The sequence below is a fragment of the Oncorhynchus mykiss genome, chromosome 24 (assembly GCF_057628025.1).
Source record: "Oncorhynchus mykiss isolate SJ-2025 chromosome 24, ASM5762802v1, whole genome shotgun sequence".
Taxonomy (NCBI): Eukaryota; Metazoa; Chordata; class Actinopteri; order Salmoniformes; family Salmonidae; genus Oncorhynchus; species Oncorhynchus mykiss.
In genome coordinates this window covers 29,588,742-29,611,577 of record NC_143045.1, presented here as the reverse complement: position 1 = coordinate 29,611,577, position 22,836 = coordinate 29,588,742, and the positions used below count along the sequence as shown (strand labels likewise).

Below are 22,836 nucleotides of genomic sequence, written 5' to 3'. Positions count from 1 at the left end.
TAATGTTTAATCTAAATGTTTTGTAAACAAGAATATTGTGTCAGCAAGACAGGGTTCTTATTCACCAACCTTTATGCAGGTTAAATGACATCTCCATATTACCAGGAATTCACTCAGAGATGAACCTAAATCAGGGCTTAACACGTGGGTTAAATATCAGTCAAACCAGTTATCAACATAATAAACAAATCATGTCCATTTGAATTTCAGATTTAGATTTTATTAACAATAAATTACTTCTTACATAATTCAATTACACAATGTTTCAGTAATTATTTAATTGTATGTTGAACATTCAAGGCATACAGTATGCACACGTACACATACTCATCATACACCCACATGTTTTGTCACTCGCATGCCATTCCAGTGCTGTCGGTGTGTTGGCACATTCTGTGCAGATGCTTCAGGACCAGGTGTCTGTGGAGGGTTTTTCAAGTTGGAGAAGTTGTGCAGGATTTCCCCAAGTGTGTGTGTGTGTGCTCTCGTTTGTCAGTGTACATGTGTAAGTGGCATATCAGTATTGGCAAGGGAACTGACCCCAAGAACACGTCCACTGATTAAGCAAGGCCTGTGATTCTGTAGGGCTCGTCTTCTCCAGTCAATTGCTTCCTGCCCAATACTGAGCACTCTGTCATGTGATTGTTCTATTTACTGTACAGAATCATGAAACATTCACGGTTAATTTCCATTCAGTGCTAGTGGGTGGATTTTAAAACGTGCTTCTTGTATGGTTTCAATAGAGGAGTTGCTCTTTACAAAAGGGTGGATCGTCAAGCCGTTGTTCTGGGGTAATTAAATCTCTAGCACAGAAGCGCTTAAAAAAATGCAGAAAAAAATTGGCCCATGCAGTTGAGGCAAGGTTACGATATATTCACATGTTACCATCCCCTTGAGAACTGTTTCTGTGGTTATCATCTTCTCCCATCTCATGCATAGCTCCTGTTCCACCGGAGCCTTGTTTTAGTTAGACTGGTAGTGCTGAATCATTCCACTGGAAGTACTGTAAGACATGCAGTGTGTTGGAGTTATGGAAGAAGTGCTCTGATCGTAGGACCCATCAGGGGAGCCTGGGACCCTAAACCCTGGGGCCTGGGACCCTGGGGTTTGGGACCCTAAACCCTGGAGCCTGGGACCCTAAACATTGGAGCCTGGGACCCTAAACCCTGGAGCCTGGGACCCTGGGGCCTGGGACCCTAAACCATAGAGCCTGGGACCCTAAACCCTGGCACACCAAAACCACTTGAGAAAGGGAAACAGTTAATAGGAAATAATGTCATTGCATGATGTCACTTTCTTCCAATGCAATCCCATGCTCAAATCACATGATCTCTGTCATTTGATCCATGTGGTCCAGTAAAAATCGATGCCAGGGGGTTCCAACCAATCACTTTCAGTGTGGAATATCATGTGCTTCACTGTTCCTCCTCTGACTGGTCAGTCCAGGTACCGAAGAAATTTGAGACTTTGGGAGTTTTGGGGGTGCGTCTGCCACCCCTGGAGCCCAGCCTGGACCCTGAGGAAGCGCCCCCTTCCTGGGCCAGGTGGATCCTCTGGCACTCCCTGAGGTTCTGGGCCCGCACTTCCTGGTTCTTGATCTCCTCTACTACCCGACAAGGGAACCAGCCCTTCTCTCCATCATGGAGCCTCTCACCCATCATCCAGCCTGAGGGGGTGATAGAGAGGAGCAAGAGAGAGAGAGAGAGGGGGAGAGAGAGGGAAGAATGGAAGAGGAGTGTAGGTAAAGAAAGAGAGGGAGTAAAGGGAGAGATATTAACTAACAGGCAGCCTGTTGAATCTACACTAGAGCTCCTAGTACTAAGATCTCCCAGGAGATATGTTGTCTGATCTCACCGTCATCTGTCCTCTCCAGGATGTTCAACACGTCAGCCATCTCAATGGACAGCTCATCTGGCTCCTGAGACGAATACGACTGAATACACTGGACCTGAGGAGAGGCTGACCACACACGCACGCACACACACAGGCACATTAATAACATATACACTGCCATTCAAAAGTTTGGGGTCACTTAGAAATGTCCTTGTTTTTTAAAAGAAAAGCCAATTTTTTTACCATTAACATAAAATTGATCAGAAATACAGTGTAGACATTGTTAATGTTGTAAATGACTATTGTAGCTGGAAACGGCTGATTTTTAATGGAATATCTACGTAGGCGTACAGAGGCCCATTATCAGCAACCATCACTCCTGTGTTCCAATGGCACGTTGTGTTAGCTAATCCAAGTTTATCATTTTAAAAGGCTAATTGATCATTAGAAAACCTTTTTGCAATTATGTTAGCACAGCTGAAAACTGTTGTTTTGATTAAAGAAGCAATAAAACTTGCCTTCTTTAGACTAGTTGAGTATCTGGAGCATCAGCATTTATGGGTTCAATTACAGGCTCAAAATGGCAAGAAACAAAGCCCTTTCTTCTGAAACTCGTCAGTCTATGCTTGTTCTGAGAAATTAAGGCTATTCCATGCGAGAAATTGCCAAGAAACTGAAGATCTCGTACAACACTGTGTACTACTCCTTTCACAGAACAGGGCAAACTGGCTCTAACCAGAATAGAAAGAGGAGTGGGAGGCCCCGGTGCACAACTGAGAAAGAGGACAAGTACATTAGAGTGTCTAGTTTGAGAAACAGACGCCTCACAACTCCTCAACTGGCAGCTTCATTAAACAGTACCCGCAAAACACCAGTCTCAACGTCAACAGTGAAGAGGCGACTCCGGGATTCTGGCCTTCTAGGCAGAGTTGCAAAGAAACAGCCATATCTCAGACTGGCCAACAAAAAGAAAATATTAAGATGGGCAAAAACACAGACACTGGACAGACAAATCTAAGTTTGAGGTGTTCGGATCACAAAGAAGAACATTCGTGAGACGCAGAAAAAATGAAAAGATGCTGGAGAAGTGCTTGACGCCATCTGTCAAGCATGGTGGAGGCAATGTGATGGTCTGCTTTGGTGGTGGTAAAGTGGGAGATTTGTACAGGGTAAAAGGGATCTTGAAGAAGGAAGGCCATCTCTCCATTTTGCAACGCCATGCCATAACCTGTGGACAGAGCTTAAAATTGGAGACAATTTCCTCCTATTACAGGACAATGACCCAAAGCACAGCTCCAAACTATGCAATAACTATTTAGGGAAGAAGCAGTCAGCTGGTATTCTGTCTATAATGAAGCAGCCAGCAGTCACCGGATCTCAACCCTATTGAGCTGTTATGGTACATAAGAAGTGCCCAATAAGCCAATCCAACTTGTGGGAGGTGCTTCAGGAAGCATGGGGTGAAATCTCTTCAGATTACCTCAACAAATTGACAACTGGAATGCCAAAGTTCTGGATGTCATCTCTGTGTCTGTGTGTGTCATCTTTTTGTACGTCTCACCTGGTTGGTGGGCGCTGGTGGACATGAATCGCGTGCGGCGGTTTGGCGTGAGAGCACATATCCAGCGCAGCTTGTCACTCCTGGCAGCAGCACACAGGAACACATTGGAGATTGTTAATAACAGATCAATTGCATACAGAGAAGTACTGAACTGAGCACACTAGGTGCCGAGGGGGCTTGAGACTCATATATAATGCTGTTAGTTGTAGTCACTTACATGCTGGAGGTCTTGAGCATGTAGCTGACATGCCTCTCCTCCTGGTTCTCCAGAAGTTTCAGGTTGAACACATTAGCCAGCATCTGACCCTGGTCTTCCATGTCCTCAGTCCTCAGCATGGCCCGTGTGCACGAGTCCAGCACCTGGAACTTCTCACCACTGACGAAGAGACACACACATATACAAAGCCTCATGTGACAAAGGGCAGTTTGGCAGGTAGTAGACTTCAAAACAGCCTGTATACAACATTTTGTGTTGGGGGGGGCAATAGAAAGTCACAGACTGAAAGTGGTTGTGCACTGCGACCCCGAATGACCACTAGCTGTCTCTGTGTGGTGATGTCATGTGCTGACCTGGAGCTGCGCTTGGTGATGAGCAGCAGGTTGTTGAAGAGGAACAGGTAGACAGGGTGGTGGAGCTTCTTGCTCCGCATGGTCCTAGTGCTCTTTGGCCCGGCCATCTGCTGCACCTCACCCTTCTTCAGCAGCCAGCGGGAGTGGGAGATCACCGGCACCGACTGGAGGGAGAGGGTCACAGGTTCAACTCAGGGTTATTATAGATCATAGAGATCTCTTTTTTACATCTGTTTATTTGCTGTTGAAATGCCAACATTTCGGTCTATCGACCTCCTTAATTTGGAATAGGGGGCAGCATTGGGAAGTTTGGATGAAAAGCATGCCCAGAGTAAACTGCCTGCTACTCAGGCCCAGAAGCTAGAATATGCATATAATTATTAGATTTGGATAGAAAACACTCGAAAGTTTCCAAAACTGTTAAAATTATGTCTGTGAGTATAACAGAATTCATATGGCAGGCGAAAACCTGAGAAAAATCCAACCAGGAAGTGGGAACTCTGAGGTTTGTAGTTTTCAAGTGAATGCCTATCGAATATCCAGTGTCTGTGGGGTCAGATTGCACTTCCTAAGGCTTCCAGTAGATGTCAACAGTCTTTAGAAGTTGTTTCAGGCTTCTATTGTGAAAGGGGGAGAATACGAGCACTCAGAGTAAGTGGCTCAGCCGAAAGCATGAGTTGTTTATCGCGCGTGGCCGTGAGCGCAACATTCGTTCCCCTTCCTTTCTAATGAAAACAGTATTGTCCTGTTGAAACATTATTGAATATTTATGATAAAAACACCCTAAGTATTGATTAGAAACATCGTTTGACATGTTTCTATGAACTTGAATGGAACTTGTCTGGATTTTGTGCATACGGATTACTGAACTAAACGCATGAACAAAAAGGAAGTTTTTGGACATAAAGATTAACTTTATCGAACAAAACAAACATTTATTGTGTAACATGGAGTCCTGGGAGTGCCACCAGATGAAGATCATCAAAGGTAAGTGATTCATTTTAACGCTATTTCTGACTTTTGTGACACCTCTCCTTGGCTGGAAAATGTCTGTTTGGTTTTTGTGGCTAGGCGCTGTCCTAACATAATCGCATGGTGTGCTTTCGCCGTAAAGCCTTTTTCAAGTCGGACACGGTGGTTGGATTAACAAGAAGTTTATCTTTAAAATGGTGTATAATACTTGTGTTTGAGGAATTTTAATTATGAGATTTCTGTTAGAATTTGGCGCCCTGTAATTTCACTGGCTGTAGGCCAGGTGTTCCGCTAGCGGAACCCCCTTTCCAGAAAGGTTAAAGGAATCAAACAAGCAATCAAATCAAATTTCATAGTTCACATACATATGTTTAGCAGATGTTACTGAGGGTGTAGCCAAATGCGTGGAACCTAACTGAGATAGATAACCTTTGACCAAGTCTGTCTGTGCCAGTCTGGCAATTTCACTGACTATATAGAATATAGACATGTTGTCACATGACTGGTGACAGGTACCTTAGACTTGAACTCCAGTGTTTTCTCAATGCTGATGAGTTCCTCTGTACGACTCATCTTCCTCACACCCTCGTTGCACTCCTTCACAATCTGACAATCGGGCAAACAAACCATTATATAAGGAACACATCCCAACACTCCCTTGGAATTGTATATAGGCCGTTAAAGACATGCTCCGGAACTTTTGCGACTAGTAAGTGTGGATGTGTCAATGTGTAGTTTATGTAAAGGATAATCAACGAGGGTTGTGCACTTTATGGAAAATAGACGTAGACGTAAACGTAGAAGGTGTGTTCGGAACTGACCTACAGAGTTGCATTATTTTCCAGAGAACACAAAGAGCCCCAAGTTGATTATCCCTTTTATACTTTGGTTATAATTTAGCACATTTGCTACTAGAAATGTGTTCATTTGCCAATAGAAATTTGTTCAACATCCACTGAAGTAGCTAGCAAGTTTACTATATACAGTTGAAGTCGGAAGTTTACATACACTTAGGTTGGAGTCATTAAAACTCGTTTTCAACCACTCCACAAATTTCTTGTTAACAAACTATAGTTTTGGCAAGTCGGTAGGACATCTACTTTGTGCATGACACAAGTAATTTTTCCAACAATTGTTTACAGAAAGATTATTTAATTTATAATTAACTGCATCACAATTCCAGTGGGTCAGAAGTTTACATACACTAAGTTGACTCTGCCTTTAAACAGCTTGGAAAATTCCAGAAAATTATGTAATGGCTTTAGAAGCTTCTGATAGGTTAATTGACATAATTGGAGTCAATTGGAGGTGTACCTGTGGATGTATTTCAAGGTCTACCTTCAAACTCAGTGCCTCTTTTCTTGACATATTGGGAAAATCTAAATAAATCAGCCAAAACCTCAGAAAAACAATTGTAGACCTCCACAAGTCTGGTTCATCCTTGGGAGCAATTTTCAAACACCTGAAGGTACTACGTTCATCTGTACAAACAATAGTACGCAAGTATAAACACCATGGGATCACGCAGCCATCATACCGCTCAGGAAGGAGACACGCCCTGCCCTGTCTTTGGTGCGAAGAGTGCAAATCAATCCCAGAACAACAGCAAAGGACCTTGTGAAGATGTTGGAGGAAACAGGTACAATATTATATATCCACAGTAAAACAAGTTCTATATCGACATAACCTGAAAGGCCGCTCAGCAAGGAAGGAATCACTGCTACAAAACCACTATAAAAAAGCCAGACTATGGTTTGCAATTGCACATGGGGACAAAGATTGTACGTTTTTTTAAATGTCCTCTGGTCTGATGAAACAAAAATAGAACTGTTTGGCCATAATGACCATCGTTATGTTTGGAGGAAAAAAAGGGGGAGGCTTGCAAGCCGAAGAACACTTCACAAAATAGATGGCATCATGAGGACAGAAATTATGTGGATATATTGAAGCAACATCTCAAGACATCAGTTAAAACTTGGTCGCAAATTGGTCTTCCAAATGGACAATGACCCCAAGCATACTTCCAAAGTTGTGGCAAAATGGTTTAAGGACAACAAAGTCAAGGTATTGGAGTGGCCATCACAAAGCCCTGACCTCAACCCTAGAGAAAATTTGTGGGCAGAACTGAAAAAGTGTGTGCGATCAAGGAGGCCTACAAACCTGAATCAGTTACACCAGGTCTGTCAGGAGGAATGGGCCAAAATTCACCCAACTTATTGTGGGAAGCTTGTGGAAGGCAACCTGAAATGTTTGACCCAAGTTAAACAATTTAAAGGCAATGCTACCAAATACTAATTGAGTGTATGGTAACTTCTGACCCACTGGGAATGTGATGAAAGAAGGTAAAGCTGAAATAAATCATTCTCTCTACTATTATTCTGACATTCCACATTCCTAAAATAAAGTGGTGATCCTAACTGACCTAAGACATGGCATTTTTACTAGGATTCAATGTCAGGAATTGTGAAAAACTGAGTTTAAATGTATTTTGCTAATGTGTATGTAAACTTCTGACTTGTTGTCGTGGTAACCAAACAAACAGACTTGCTTAACCAAATCACCAGTTCTAGCTTTCTATTAAGAAAATCAAATTCAATAATACCAATATGTTTTCAATTATACTTTTGCTTTCAAAAGCAGCTCAAACAAAACATGTAAACATGAACTATAGTCATTGAATTCTACCGTGCAAATAGACCATGCGTTATAGGGAAATAATGCACATTCTAGAATGACATTCATGTCAATCAGAAAGGAGTATTCAACAATGACATGGTATAATTAAGTGATCATGCCCAAGAAGCCGGTGTTTGGAGGATGTATTGGCACGGGTGTTAGGAACGACTTCCAAAAGATTATATAAAAGTTCCAGAGAATCTCTTTAACAAACATTACTGGGAGGCAAAGAATATATGCAGATTGTGAGTCCAAAGGAAAGAGTGCTAGACCTGTTTCAGAGAGAACCAAATATTTATGTAGAGGCTATACTTGATGCTCCAATTAAAACCACATTCCTTTGTTTGTGGCAACTACAACTAACCTCATCATGACAGTCATCATTCCCTACAAAGCGTAGAGAGTCGTGGCAAGACTAAGTCTTCCCAACATGATGATGGTGATGATTGTTTTTAATGCAACACTCAACACCATGACAGGCCCTGAGCCCATAATCACAACCCGCAGTACTGAACCAAATCGAGTACTCTGTCATCTCTCCCAGACTGGTTTAGTGCTGTAAACTGGTTTAGTACTGTAAACGGTTTGGTACTGTTACCGTACCTGCTCCAGCTGATGGTGAGCCTTGATGGCATTGGCCTCCATATCTGAATTCTCCTCTGCCCTCTTCAGAATGTTCTGCAAGCAAGCACAGCCGCAGAAGCTCAACGCAAAACTTACATCCTGGATACTGCAATATATTAGCACAGAGTAAAGCATTATCATAACTATTATTCGCGATTCAGAAATGCTATGCTCCCCCATCTTGGTTCAGCCCACTCTCTTGCTCCACTTACCTGGACCAGCATTTTGAGTCGTGTGATCCTCTGGAAGGGGAGGATGAGGAAGGAGGTGAAGGAGAGGCCTCGGACATGCGGCTGGTTCTCCAGCTGAGCCATGGCCTCACGGAATGACTGGTTTCCCTGTCTGGACAAAACACAGGCATGTTCGAACCACCACAAAGACAGCCAACTCAAATCACAGGCATGTTCAAACCACCACAAAGACAGCCAACACAAAACACAGGCATGTTCAAACCACCACAAAGACAGCCAACACAAAACACAGGCATGTTCAAACCACCACAGACTGATTCAGGGAGGTTGTCTGACCACAGACGTTCTACGCAGAGAGTAGACACGCTTCACAGAACTGCTAGATGTTGCAGCAGACTACTATTACTCATGCTTTATGATGTTAGCGGAACTTTTACTCAGAGCAACAAATCACCACACTGACGTCATCCAGGCAGGTCCAAACACACCGACCACACAGATCCATCCATCAATGCTATGTGTCCTGTGAAAAACCACAGCCGCCTGTTGACTATGATGTCACCCTGTCTTGACAGTACAACCAACTGCCCAGCAGAGGTCTCCCTCTCTAAAGTTAGCCTTATCTCGAGCTCAGCAAGTTTAGTTCTTTCCCATAGTGTTTTATAAGAATGTTTTTTTGCATCGACTTTGCGATTGTTACCCTCTCTGTGTGGAGTCTATCAATAATCTGATTAGGAATGAGAAGCAGCAGTGAAAATTTCTTAAGAATCTCCCAGCCAGCCTTGAGGGGAGAATGCATTCACTGCAGAGCAAAACAGCTGCTCACACTGTCACCAATACCTAGGTGACTCACAGCACCGTCACTGACTCTCTGTATGTTGTTAATGGTTATTAATGCTATGCCGATGATCGCTATATCACATTATATGGAACATGTCAGCACAGTACATACAGGTAACTGCCAAAATAATGGAAACACTTGAGTAAATGAGGGATACAATGTGTATTGAAAGCAGGTGTTTCAACACAGGTGTGGTTGGTGAGTTAACTAAGCAATTAACATCCCATCGTGCCTAGGGTCATGTATAAAAATGCTGGGCAGGCCATTATTTGGGCTACCATGGTATGCCCCCATAGGACGACAATGTTCCCATCCACAGGCCACGAGTGGTCACTGAATGGTTTGATGAGTATGAAAACGATGCAAACCATATGTCGTCATGGCCATCCAGTCACCAGACCTCAACCCAATTGAACACTTATGGGAGATTCGGGAGCGGCGTCTGAGACAGCGTTTTCCAGAACCATCAACAGAACACCAAATGGTGGAGTTTCTTGTGGAAGAATGGTGTCGCGTCCCTCCAATAGAGTTCCAGACACATGTAGAATCTATACCAAGGTGCATTGAAGCTGTTCTGTTTCCTGTTGGCCCAATGTGCTATTAAGACACTTATGTTGGTGTTTCCTTTATTTTGGCAGTTACATGTACACCACTAAGGTGTGAGTAAATGTAAATGATATGTTAGGTGATGTAGGTGATGGAGTTCCTAAAATCTGTCCCCAATGCCATGGAGTTTCCTACCCTAAATCTCTTGATACAGACCTACAGTGTGTCATATTTTGGTATTGCTTCACAGCTCTAATCTCCATGGTATGTTTTTTCCAGTGGGCGTCTGGTGTTTGATAACTGGCTTAGCTCCCAGTGCGTCTCTACCATCCATGCGGTCTGTCCTGTAGGGCTGCCTGCGTGGGAACGTCACAGTCTTTCTCTCAGGTATGTGGTGATGGTGGTGAGGGACAGGACAGACATCTACGTTGACAAACAACCACACCCTGCTGCTGCTACTATGCAACACAATCAGCCTGCCATCATTATCAATACAAACCCTGTTCTGTTCTCTCATTAAAAACACTAATACACACACACACAATCAACCTGCCATCATTATCAATACAAACCCTGTTCTGTTCTCTCATTAAAAACACTAATACACACACACACAATCAACCTGCCATCATTATCAATACAAACCCTGTTCTGTTCTCTAATTAAAAACACTAATACACACACACACAATCAACCTGCCATCATTATCAATACAAACCCTGTTCTGTTCTCTCATTAAAAACACTAATACACACACACACAATCAACCTGCCATCATTATCAATACAAACCCTGTTCTGTTCTCTCATTAAAAACACTAATACACACACACAATCAACCTGCCATCGTTATCAATACAAACCCTGTTCTGTTCTCTCATTAAAAACACTAATACACACACACACAATCAACCTGCCATCGTTATCAATACAAACCCTGTTCTGTTCTCTCATTAAAAACACTAATACACACACACAATCAACCTGCCATCGTTATCAATACAAACCCTGTTCTGTTCTCTCATTAAAAACACTAATACACACACACAATCAACCTGCCATCGTTATCAATACAAACCCTGTTCTGTTCTCTCATTAAAAACACTAATGCAGGCTGACACACACACACACAATCAATCTGCCATCGTTATCAATACAAACTCTGTTCTGTTCTCTCATTAAAAACATTAATACAGGGTGACCCACACACACACACATATTGTACATATATAGGCACAGAGACAAATCCACCCAGACACAAGCAGGGACACATATTGTACGTATACATACACAGAGACATATACACACACACACACACACACACACACACACACACACGGGAAATGGGTGCTTCACCCAGATCAGGACAGGTGAACAGAATGTTATTCAATGCAGAGGTGTTCTGTTGTTATCATAGCCACAGCTCAAGGTTCTTAAGGTTCTTTCTGTTCAGTTACTTTGATAGACAGCCACTTCCCATTGTGCTGAAAGTCACGTGTTATTCTGTCAGGTATGCTGTCATACAACTCACAGACCTTCATCTTATTCAGTCAGTACACACAGTACATAGGCCTACTGTGCATAAATCACATAGATGGTCTTACTCAGTTAAAGCATGATTTGAACTGTCAATTCTAAATTGGTAATGATCTGTGATGGGCAACAGTTTGGCACAGCTACAATACCAACCACAACACCATCCCTATTGTACTACTGCACAGAGAGGTTAACCCACATATCATGCTACTGTAGACATTAGTTGGAGGGGTACCCACAGAATGCGTCGGTAGTTCTTCTCCTGATACACCTGGTTGATGACGTAGGTGATAAAGACGTGGAAGTGCTTGACGGCGTGGTCGTGGACGATGTCACACACGTCTGAGATCTGGAGGGACTGTTCGATGCGGTTCTCCAGGTCCATCAGGAACCTAAGGAAGGATGTATATAGTATGACATCATCAGCAGGGGACAGTTGAATAAAGGTCACCATACAAGTCTTACAGTATGATCTGGAATGAAAGATGAATAAGGACTTGTTTACCTTTTACTTTCAGAAAGCTTAACACAGCAGTTTAGAGGGATCAGTAATCACACGTTGCAGAGAGGATGGGGGTGGGGGGGGGCTGATTAGTCACACACACAGGCTTCTCTTACCTTTCACTGGCCTTCATCACCTCCTCAATGTTGGAGAACAGGAAGTGCATGTCTGATTGGCTGAGTGTGTTGACCAGCACAGGGTTCTTCAGGAAGTGGGTCTCCAGCACCTCCAGACTCTTGTAGTAGGATGCCTCTGAGGTCACCAGCTCAAACATGGCCTTGAGAACAGAGCAAGGACACAGGTCATGTAAGGCTCTCACTTACCATTCACCATCCAGTAAGACCTCTCTGACCTTTCACCCTCCAGTATAACCTTTTACCTCTCTCTCTCTCTCTCTCTCTACTGTATGGCCTTTGACCCCTCACCTCTTGTATGATGACCTCTCTCTGCGGTAGCTGGGTGAGCAGGCCGCTCTGCTGCACGACCTCCAGGTTCTGCCACAGACTCAGAGAGCGAGAGTTGTTCCTCAGCTGCAGCTGCAGGGCCGGTGGGGACGTCACCCCTAACCCCGCGCTGACCCCCGAGGTCAACCCATCCTGCTGCCGTCGCTGCTCGATTTCCTGCTGCTTGGATGTGTCCCGGTACTCCTGGTACAGGAAGGCTGGTGGGACAAAAAGGGACAAAATAGAAATGAAAAAGGACAGAAGCAAGACAACATGAGTCTGAGCACATGGTCATGTTTGGTTTGATAACAATAAAATATTATTATGGTTATTTAGCAGACACTTTAGTCTGAGGCCACATCACACAGTTTATGTGGCCCATGGGGCAATCAAACTTATAACTCACAACCACTCTTTATTGTCTTTACACTGACCCCCGTGACCCAGAACTAAAACGTTCCCTTCATATTTGTGTGACATCGTGGAGTTGTAACTACATTAGTTATTGTGTAGAGTCAATTTGGAAAGAATGGATCTCATCTCATTTGAAATAATGGATCTCATCTCCTTCACATTTCTCTATCAGTCCTCTCCTTTCTTTCTCTTTACCTCTCTCTCAGCCAGTTTCAGGTGAAAGAGGGCTGGATACTTGCACATTGATAAGCAGGGTGGTTAGTTGCGGAGGAGAACATTAGCACTGTGCGTGTGTGCATGTGTATGTTCTGTCCTCTCACACTACATAGACGTTAAGGTCATGTTGAACAACAGGAAATGGTTGCATAAGCCCCCTCAGTCAAATTCAAATGCTCACCTACTGTAGGTGGGCGTATGGTATTGACACTTACATAAGAGAGGGAGAGAAAGAAAAGAAAGAGGGATATAGAAGACAGGGAGAGCGAGAGATGGAGAGAGAGGGTGAGATTGAGAGAGGAGAAAGAGGGAGGCATGCTTGAACCAACATGTTGACAAAAAGCACTTTCTGCTGAGTTATTCCATTAATGCATCCTTTCAAAGGACATCCATTTATTTACATCCACAGATTAGGTGTGACACTGCTCTGAACATCAGTATCTCAACTCATCTATACCCATTACTGTAAGTACAGAGAACAGTGCCCCACCACACACTAAACTCAGCCTTCAAACTTGACGGATGCACAGTGAAGTTTTAAGTGATAGATGGATGCAACTTCAGGCAAATCTTGTTCTTTTTAAGGAAATATTATGGGATATGTTGTTGTTAACAGCAGTGTGTGTGTGTGTGTATGTGCCTGCATATGTTTGTGTGTACCACCACCTGTGCGTGTGTAGGTGGTGGAACAGAGAAGGTCATTATGTCAGTGCAGCAGCAGCAGCTCTGGAGACTATAGTGTGGGTGGAATACATATGTTGCCTCCACCTTGCGTGGAATTGACAGTTCTACTGGCTATATTTTTCTCACCAACGTTCTTGACAATGTTGAGACTGTAGCAGATGGGTTCTACTTTCAATGGTGTTGAGCTCGCTCTTTCCCTGTTGCTCACCAACCTGAGTAGAGAGAATGAGAGAAAGAAAGATAGAAAAATGAAGATGAGAGATGAGCAAGGAGATGCCTTGAAGTCAACGACAAACCACTATTCATCCTATAATTTACAACAATTCAAGGACACTCATTGGATCATCCGGAGGTCTATGGGAGTCAGATTGAGAGCACTTCATTTCACATTGTCAAATATCATCTGTTAATTTTGTGTGGGTTGACTAACACCACATTAGAAATATTAGATGTTCACATCTCAACAGACTATCTAGAAATTCTGGTTCTCCCCATTCCTTATATTATGAGAGAGTCCATCCTCAAGATCATTAATATGTGTTTTAAAAGACACGTTCTCATAAAACAAGACATATATTCATGCCCCAATATTTTAACCAGGGACTCCTTTTTTTCTACTAAGATGGGTTTGATAGAAGGAGCAGAAATGCTGCAACTCCCACTTCCTCGCATTCTCGACACACTTGTTGAAATGCGGCAAGAAAAATTAGAGGACTACACATCTATCTCCAGCCTGCCTAGCTCACTACACACTGTTAGTACTTCACTGAGCACCTCTTCAAAAAGCTCAATCTCTTCAGCATATTATTACACAGAAATACATCACCTGCAACATACTGCACTTTCAATAATCAATTACCAATTAGCACATAATTACCACTTATCAACTATTGCGGAACCCAACAGTTCCTCTCTCCCCCACCCCACTCCACTCCACATATTTTTACCTGAGTTTGACGCCCTCTTCATTGAGTTCCTCCTCCGCTGGTTGCGGTGACTGTGTCCCCCCTCCGGGCTCCCGTACGGAGCAGGCGGTTGCAGTGCGTTCTGAGAGGCTCTCCATGTCTTCAGTGTGTGTGTGCATGCCGTGTGTCCGGTACAACCGAGCTCTAGAAACAGAGGAGGAGGAAGTGGAGCCCCCTCCACACTGACCACTAGTTGGAGAAGCATCTGCACCCTTCCTCCCTCCTCCTCCCCCTCCTCCTCCTCTCCTAGTCCAAAGAGGGGAAGAGGCCGGGCTAGTAAGTGTGTGTGGGCTCCTGAGCTCCCCGTTGCTCGGCAACGCAGTTCCGGAATGGAGTTGGCGTGGAGAGGTTGGCGTACTACATACAAGAGGTACACAGTAATAAGCAGCTGCAATAACAATAAGAAAGAGTGATATCTCTTCTTGAAGATGAGGAGGCAAATTTAACTCTAACTGTATTAGAGTAACGGAATAGTATGAAAATGAATGCACGAAATACTGTAAATTGCTCTAGATTAGAGTGTCTGCTAAATGACTAACATGTAAATATAACTGTAGCGCATTCAGAACACTGATATTCCTTTACACAATATATGCAACAAAGAACAGTGTCCTGTATTGTCTTGCTCTAGGCTCACATGTCACTCAATGGAAAAGCAGCTCATAAAAGACAATGGTTGCTCCTGGTTGCTCCTCAGTTTGAGTGTGTGTCTGCGTGTGAGTGTCTGTGTGTGTGTGTGTTTGAATCAGTCTGGGCTGGGTTACGGCAAGGCTCACCGCTGTGCCCGGGGAGATAGCGAAGGTTTCTGGAGATCAGGGACACAGAGGGAGCTGCTGCTTGACCTGCTGCCTGGGGTGGGCTCTGGACCAGGCCTCAGAGAGACGGCAGGGCCTGGAAGAGGGAGAGAGAGAGAGAAAAAGAGATGGTGAGAGAGAGAGAGAGAGAGAGAGAGAGAGAGAGAGAGAGAGAGAGAGAGAGAGAGAGAGAGAGAGAGAGAGAGAGAGAGATGATAAGTAAGGGTTTAAGAGAAAAGGGTGAGTGGGCAAAGAGTGAACAGTGAGTTAGGGACAAGGAAATTAAAGTACTTTATCTCTATTTTCCTATATTAAACACAGACACACACACACAGTGACTCTTTAGAGTACAGGGCTGATATGCAGGTAGTCATGACTTTGAAACCCACTTTAGACAGAAGAATGTGTTGCTAGGGGAGTCTCCTGAGCTGGATTGAGAGAGAGTGTGTTTTCAGCAGATTACTGTACCCTGGGACACGTGAATAACTGGGTTTTCCTCCCAGTGCTAAACTAGTCTACTTAGGAATTGTTTTTCAATGGCACTGTTTGCCTGGCAGCTCCATTCTGGTTCTATATAAGCTGCTGCACCACTGACTAACACCGCCCAGACCTGCAAGCACTTGATTTCCCTCTGGCAAACTGGCATTAAGAGGGCGAGTTAAGAGACTGATTATCTCATGAGAACACTCACACAGTGACATTTGAATTAGTCAGTTATAAACTCTTGATAAACAGCTGTGCGAATCCTCTACCCTTACCCTGACCTTAACCATAATCTTAACCCTTACCTTAACCATTTTAAATGTCAACTTCAATGGGGTAGGGATGTCCCAAAGATATGACCGATGGAGATAGCTAGCCTTCAAACTCAGGTAAAATCCCCTCTGCTTTTCTGAGATTACCACCTGCTTATTCGGGGGCAAGTGCTTCCATATGCTTATTGTTGTAACAGAAGATCTACCCACCCATTAAGTCAGGAATTATATGCTTCAGTTCAGTGGAGTTGCAAAGCGCCACCCTTTTCTGCTGATCTAACACCACATAGGCCAAAGTCACATGATGTTCTATATATAAAATATAATAGAATCCTTTGAGAAAATCTATCCCTGTTCAGGTATTTGTAGCAGGATTCCAGTGAAAAATAAAAAATAATTTCAAAACAGACTTTGTACTTAAAGACTGCTGGAGGTATTATGCATTACATTGGCCATTAGTCTTCTAATAAGTTGTGATGCAATAGCCTACCAGCTTGGACAAAATAAGGCCATTTAATACTATGGGCACACATCTACCACACACTCCACTGAACACCTGTTGTATTTATTACACCCACAGAACAGTGAGTTCAGTTTACATTCACACTCCTCAGTAGCTATGGAACAGCCAATCCAGTCCAATACACTTCAGTAGTTATGGAACAGCCAATCCAGTCCCATACACTTCAGTATTTATGGAACAGCCAATCCAGTCCCATAAACTTCAGTAGCTATGGATCAGCTAATCCAGTCCCATACACTTCAGTAGTTATGGAACAGCTAATCCAGTCCCATACACTTCAGTAGCTATGGAACAGCCAATCCAGTCCCATACACTTCAGTAGTTATGGAACAGCCAATCCAGTCCCATACACTTCAGTAGTTATGGAACAGCCAATCCAGTCCCATACACTTCAGTAGCTATGGAACAGCCAATCCAGTCCCATACACTTCAGTAGCTATGGAACAGCCAATCCAGTCCCATACACTTCAGTAGTTATGGAACAGCCAATCCAGTCCCATACACTTCAGTAGTTATGGAACAGCCAATCCAGTCCCATACACTTCAGTAGTTATGGAAGAGCTAATCCAGTCCCATACACTTCAGTAGCTATGGAACAGCCAATCCAGTCCCATACACTTCAGTAGCTATGGAACAGCCAATCCAGTCCAATACACTTCAGTAGCTATGGAACAGCCAATCCAGTCCCATATACTTCAGTAGCTATGGAACAGCCAATCCAGTCCCATACACTTCAGTAGCTATGGAACAGCCAATCCAGTCCCATACACTTCAGTATTTATGGAACAGCCAATCCAGTCCCATAAACTTCAGTAGTTATGGAACAGCCAATCCAGTCCAATACACTCCTCAGTAGTTATGGAACAGCCAATCCAGTCCCATACACTTCAGTAGCTATGGAAGAGCCAATCCAGTCCCATACACATCAGTATTTATGGAACAGCCAATCCAGTCCCATACACTTCAGTAGTTATGGAACAGCTAATCCAGTCCCATACACTTCAGTAGCTATGGAACAGCCAATCCAGTCCAATACACTTCAGTCCATACACCTCAATAACTATGGAACAGCCAATCCAGTCCATGCACCTCGATAACAATGGAACAGCCAATCCAGTCCCATACACCTCAATAACTATGGAACAGCCAATCCAGTCCCATACACCTCAATAACTATGGAACAGACAATCCAGTCCCATACACCTCAATAACTATGGAACAGCCAATCCAGTCCCATATACTTCAGTAGTTATGGAACAGCTAATCCAGTCCCATACACTTCAGTAGCTATGGAACAGCCAATCCAGTCCCATACACTTCAGTCCATACACCTCAATAACTATGGAACAGACAATCCAGTCCCATACACCTCAATAACTATGGAACAGACAATCCAGTCCCATACACCTCAATAACTATGGAACAGCCAATCCAGTCCCATACACCTCAATAACTATGGAACAGCCAATCCAGTCCCATATACCTCAATAACTATGGAACAGCCAATCCAGTCCCATACAACACAATAACTATGGAACAGCCAATCCAGTCCCATACACCTCAATAACTATGGAACAGCCAATCCAGTCCCATACAACACAATAACTATGGAACAGCCAATCCAGTCCCATACACCTCAATAACTATGGAACAGCCAATCCAGTCCCATACAACACAATAACTATGGAACAGCCAATCCAGTCCCATACACCTCAATAACTATGGAACAGCCAATCCAGTCCCATACAACACAATAACTATGGAACAGCCAATCCAGTCCCATACAACACAATAACTATGGAACAGCCAATCCAGTCCCATACAACACAATAACTATGGAACAGCCAATCCAGTCCCATACACCTCATGTAGGTCGTTTACACAAAAATCGACTTATCTTTTTAAACTCATTGACCCATTACTGTATATCATTCCTGTAGATTCAAGATTGTTTTGAGAGAGTATGAGGAATGAAAAAGTGAATCAACAATTGTACTATTCCTATAAGAAAAAGCAATTGATCAGATAAGATAAGGTTATCTACCAAACTGAAAGTTGTAACCAACTTTGGGGCAGCAGGTAGCCTAGTGGTTAGAGCGTTGGGCCAGTAACCGCAAAGGTTGCTAGATCGAATCCTTGAGCAGACAAGGTAAAAATCTGTTGTTCTGCCCCTGAACAAGGCAGTTCCTGTTCCTAGACTGTCATTGTAAATAAGAATTTGTTCTTAACTGACTTGCCTAGTTAAATAAAGGTTAAATTAAAAGTAAATGTAAACAGCTTTCACTAGAGGTTGAATACTGGTTTGACTTTGACTCAAAGAAAATATCAAGGGTTACAGTCTTTGAAGAGCATCATCTCTTTTCATCCTGTTTTATAATGGTCCCACAACATTTTACAACGTGCTCTTGTTTAACTAGGGCGCTTGACTCTCCGGAACTAACTGGTCATATATAAAGAAATGTCCCTCACACCCTAAAAGCCTATCTCACAGGCTGGGCGAAGTCTACCAGGGACCAGGAAAGAGTCCTGGAGAAATGAACTGTCTGTGTCTATTCTTGGAGGCCTGCACCATGTACAGGGGTAAAAAACACAAAGGGGAAGGGCTGAAATAAAAACAGCATACCATAACTGTCGTAGAATGCACTGGTGTAGTCGCACAGTTCTTAGTCCATTGGCCTATACATTCATGTATCTGAATACTTTGTTGACAATAGCAATATATTATGGTGTGTAACAACCCACTGAGCACAGACGTCAGTTCAACTTATAGTTTTGATTTTCACTTGGTTGAGTTGTCAACTAATGTGAATTGAACGTGAAATCAACAAAAAATGTCACCCTTCTGGGTCGCTGACTTTTTGAGAGTCCAATCACTTTTCCAAGTTGATTCAACGTCACCACATTGAAATTATGTGGAAACAATGTTGATTCAACCAGTTTATGCACAGTGAGAAGGGAGTATTTCCGTGACGGCAGCTCTCCTTCTCTCCAGCCTCAGGCTATATGAAGTGTGTAGACTGGAGGTTAAAGGTGGTTGGCTAGAAGAACAGGCATCACTCATACAGATTTGTTAAAACAACACATATTATAAAACAATGGAACCGGTTCCTCTGGTTTCATTAGCTTTCATTAGCTCTCAGGACCGTCCGACCGTCAAGCCTATGTTCTCTGTGGAACAAGACAACAGCTGCTGTTCTGCGGTCTATAAAACACCACAGAATAACAACAATGATACCCCAGACAGACTGGCTGGATGATTTTAGGAAAGAGGTCAGGGTCTTCCTGTGTCCATCAATGGGATATAAAGATCAGTGGTGTAAAGTAACTAAGTAAAAAATACTTTGAAGTCATTTTTTTGTGGTAAAACTGCTGTACACATAGATTATCAGCATTCCATGCTACCTGAATCCTAGATATTTTCAAACTGAATGCGTTATTGTATTCTCAAACTTAATGACACTACTGTAGCAGACAAAAGACAGATTTTTTAACCTTTATTTAACTAGGCAAGTCAGTTAAGAACAAATTCTTATTTTCAATGACAGCCTAGGAACAGTGGGTTAACTGCCTTGTTCAGGGGCAGAACGGCAGATTTGTACCTTGTCAGCTCGGGAATTCGATCTAACAAACTTTCAGTTACTGGCCCAACACTCTAACCACTAGGCTACCTGCTGCCTCAGGTAGCCTATGCTTGGTGAAATTCAGAGCGGAAGGGAAGAGGGGGGTATTCTATTCTTACTTTCAAGTTGTTCTGACGAGGCCAGCCTCTTCTTCCTCATAGAACGGTAGAAGCGGGAGTTCCTGCGGATGGGGGCGATGACCCTGTCATCCTCCTCTTCTTCCTCGTGGTTGGTGGAGTGCACCGATGCTGCGGGCTGCTTCTCAGGTGGCTCCTGCGACTTTTGTCCCCACTTGCCCCTGAACAGGGCCGTCATCGCCATGGCAATGGGCTCCAGGCTCCGTGGGGTGTGTGTCCCCCTCCTGTTCTCAGATCCGGGATGGTGTGGTAGTTCCTGTCGGGTTTGGCTTCAGGGCAGAGGAGAGTGTAGAATCCATCAAATGTTAGCCAGAATCCAGGAGAAAATCCATTTCTGTCAATCTCAAGTCCCAGCGAGGCAACACAACAACAACAACACAACACACACTTCAGGGCTCAGTCTCACATAGGTTAGCGACTGCCCGGCACACTGAGGCCAAAGTAGCTCTCCCTAGTCCCTCCTCCTCTCTCTCTCCTCTCTCTCTACTCCTCCCCCTTCCTCCACCCCCTGCCTGGGGGGCAGGAGTGTTGTTAGTTACTCAAACAGCCATGGAGCCAATCAGAGTCAGCCCCCTCTCTCTCCCTAAACTGTAATGATTCTGTGTATGACTCGCCCTCTTTTTCTCTCCCTCCCTCCCTCTCACCCTCTGTGTACCGCCTTGCACTGCAATGGTATTCAAACTTTTGCAGCAGGGACCCCATTTCTTCCACCAGAATTTCTGGGGACACCATTTTTTTTCTCATGATCCCACCTCACTCCAAATATAATGACACAACCTTAAAATAGTTACATTTCTATTTTTATATCAACAAATATCCTTTAATTCATTACATTTTCATCTCTTATCAAAATGAAAAGAAACCAAAAAATACATTTACTCAACATATTTTTTTCTAATCATCTTTCTCAAAAACATTTGTATATTGGCCCATACAACAATCTGTTCTCTTAATGTTTCATTTGCCGACCCCACTGCAGACCCCGACTTTGAATACCACTGCTGTACTGTCTGTCTGGGGCCCGCTGAAAGATATTCCAGAGCCCGGCCTGGCCTCACCTGCATGCCATCTCTCTCTGCTCTGCTCTTCTGTGCTCTGGAGAACCAGAAAAACCACTTACCTGTGCCAGGGAATTCAGCCTCATGGCGATCACTGATCACTCCTTTAGTACTTATTTTCTTTATATTCCTCCTCTGGAGATCTTCAGTGTGTTCCCCAGTGGTGTATACCTTGTATTCTCCTGTATAGGGGTTAGTCACACCTCAGAGAACACACTAAAACCAGTACACCTGCCAGTTCTCCTGTAGGTCCTCCAGTGTGGTACAGAACTGTGTGTTCAGATGATATGTAGCCTGTTGTCCTGCTTGTCTGTGGTGGATGATGGTCTCTGTAAACCTGCGCCCCGCTGCCTGATCAGTACAGTTCATGCAGCAGCAGGAGAGAGAATTCCAGGGCTCCTTTATGCAGAGAATGGTTGAGTGAGGCCTCGTTGTATGAGCAGAGTGTTCGCCTCCGACCATCAAACTCCTTCCCTCTAATCAGACCAGATGGAGAGGGTCTGGGGGTCAAACACATTCACACAACATCCAAAAGATAATCGAGGAAGGCTGACAGAGTAACAACACAAGCTCTCTGAAGCTGCCTGTCTTATACAGAACTGTTTCTGTCTTGATCATCCAACTACAATAGTTATTGTGTCACTGGGAAAGATTCTCATATCTAATAATATATTAGAGGCGCAATAAGGCACACAGATCTTCTTGACGTCTCAATAACAACAGAAACAATCTCACGTCACACTGACAAAATAACAATGCAGATTGAGCAAGGCACCACACTTTTCCAGACTCACCCTACTGACTCCTCACCTCAGACGGGCGTGTTTGTGTGATTCACACAGCTTTGTTGACTGTATCTACCCAACCAATCAGATAGATCTCTATTACAGTAATGTTTCAATATAGAGAACGTGTATAGGAAGGAGAGGTACAGTAGAAAGAAAAGAGAGAGAAGTGAAAGTGTAAAGGATTTCTCAAATCCGTGATCAAAATAGGAATGTTTACTTATAGTGACAGTATCAGTACTGAGAGAGAGAGAGAGAGAGAGAGAGAGAGAGAGAGAGAGAGAGAGAGAGAGAGAGAGAGAGAGAGAGAGAGAGAGAGAGAGAGAGAGAGAGAGAGAGAGAGAGAGAGAGAGAGAGAGAGAGAGAGAGAGAGAGAGAGAGAGAGAGAGAGAGAGAGAGAGAGAGCGAGCTGATGGGTTTCGGGGCGGAATGCGTTTTGTCCACTGAGAATTTTCCTTGAGCTCAAGTCAGACATCTGAGGTATGCAATATGTCCCTCCCTGAGGATGCATTATTGTGTAACCTGGTTGGACATATTTCTCCTCTCACTCTCTAAGCCCTGTCTTTCTAGTTCACAGGTCAAGAGTGCCGT

At 43.6% G+C, this 22,836-nt stretch overlaps 1 protein-coding gene across 13 annotated transcripts; it reads right to left on the bottom strand.

Annotated features, from left to right (window-relative positions):
* Positions 1-186: 186 nt before the first annotated feature.
* Positions 187-22,355, bottom strand: LOC110504131 (ephexin-1). 13 transcript variants are annotated; one of them, XM_090218839.1, is made up of 16 exons: positions 21,523-22,355; positions 20,385-20,671; positions 15,350-15,464; positions 14,556-14,930; positions 13,735-13,820; positions 12,277-12,512; positions 11,968-12,128; positions 11,589-11,741; positions 8,449-8,578; positions 8,216-8,290; positions 5,453-5,542; positions 3,965-4,128; positions 3,612-3,770; positions 3,395-3,474; positions 1,855-1,959; positions 187-1,666 (listed from the first exon to the last, which is right to left on the bottom strand). In XM_090218839.1, the coding sequence occupies exons 2-16, from the start codon at positions 20,584-20,586 to the stop codon at positions 1,416-1,418; spliced, it is 2,382 nt and encodes a 793-aa protein (XP_090074965.1). In that variant the 5' UTR covers positions 20,587-20,671; positions 21,523-22,355; the 3' UTR covers positions 187-1,415. The 13 variants fall into 13 exon arrangements, 6 of the variants coding, with proteins under 6 accessions (XP_090074965.1, XP_090074964.1, XP_021438634.2 ...); XM_090218838.1 differs by having other exon boundaries at positions 8,216-8,342; positions 8,449-8,574; XR_016491423.1 differs by lacking the exon at positions 21,523-22,355 and having other exon boundaries at positions 1,855-3,061; positions 8,216-8,342; positions 20,385-21,037.
* Positions 22,356-22,836: the final 481 nt, after the last annotated feature.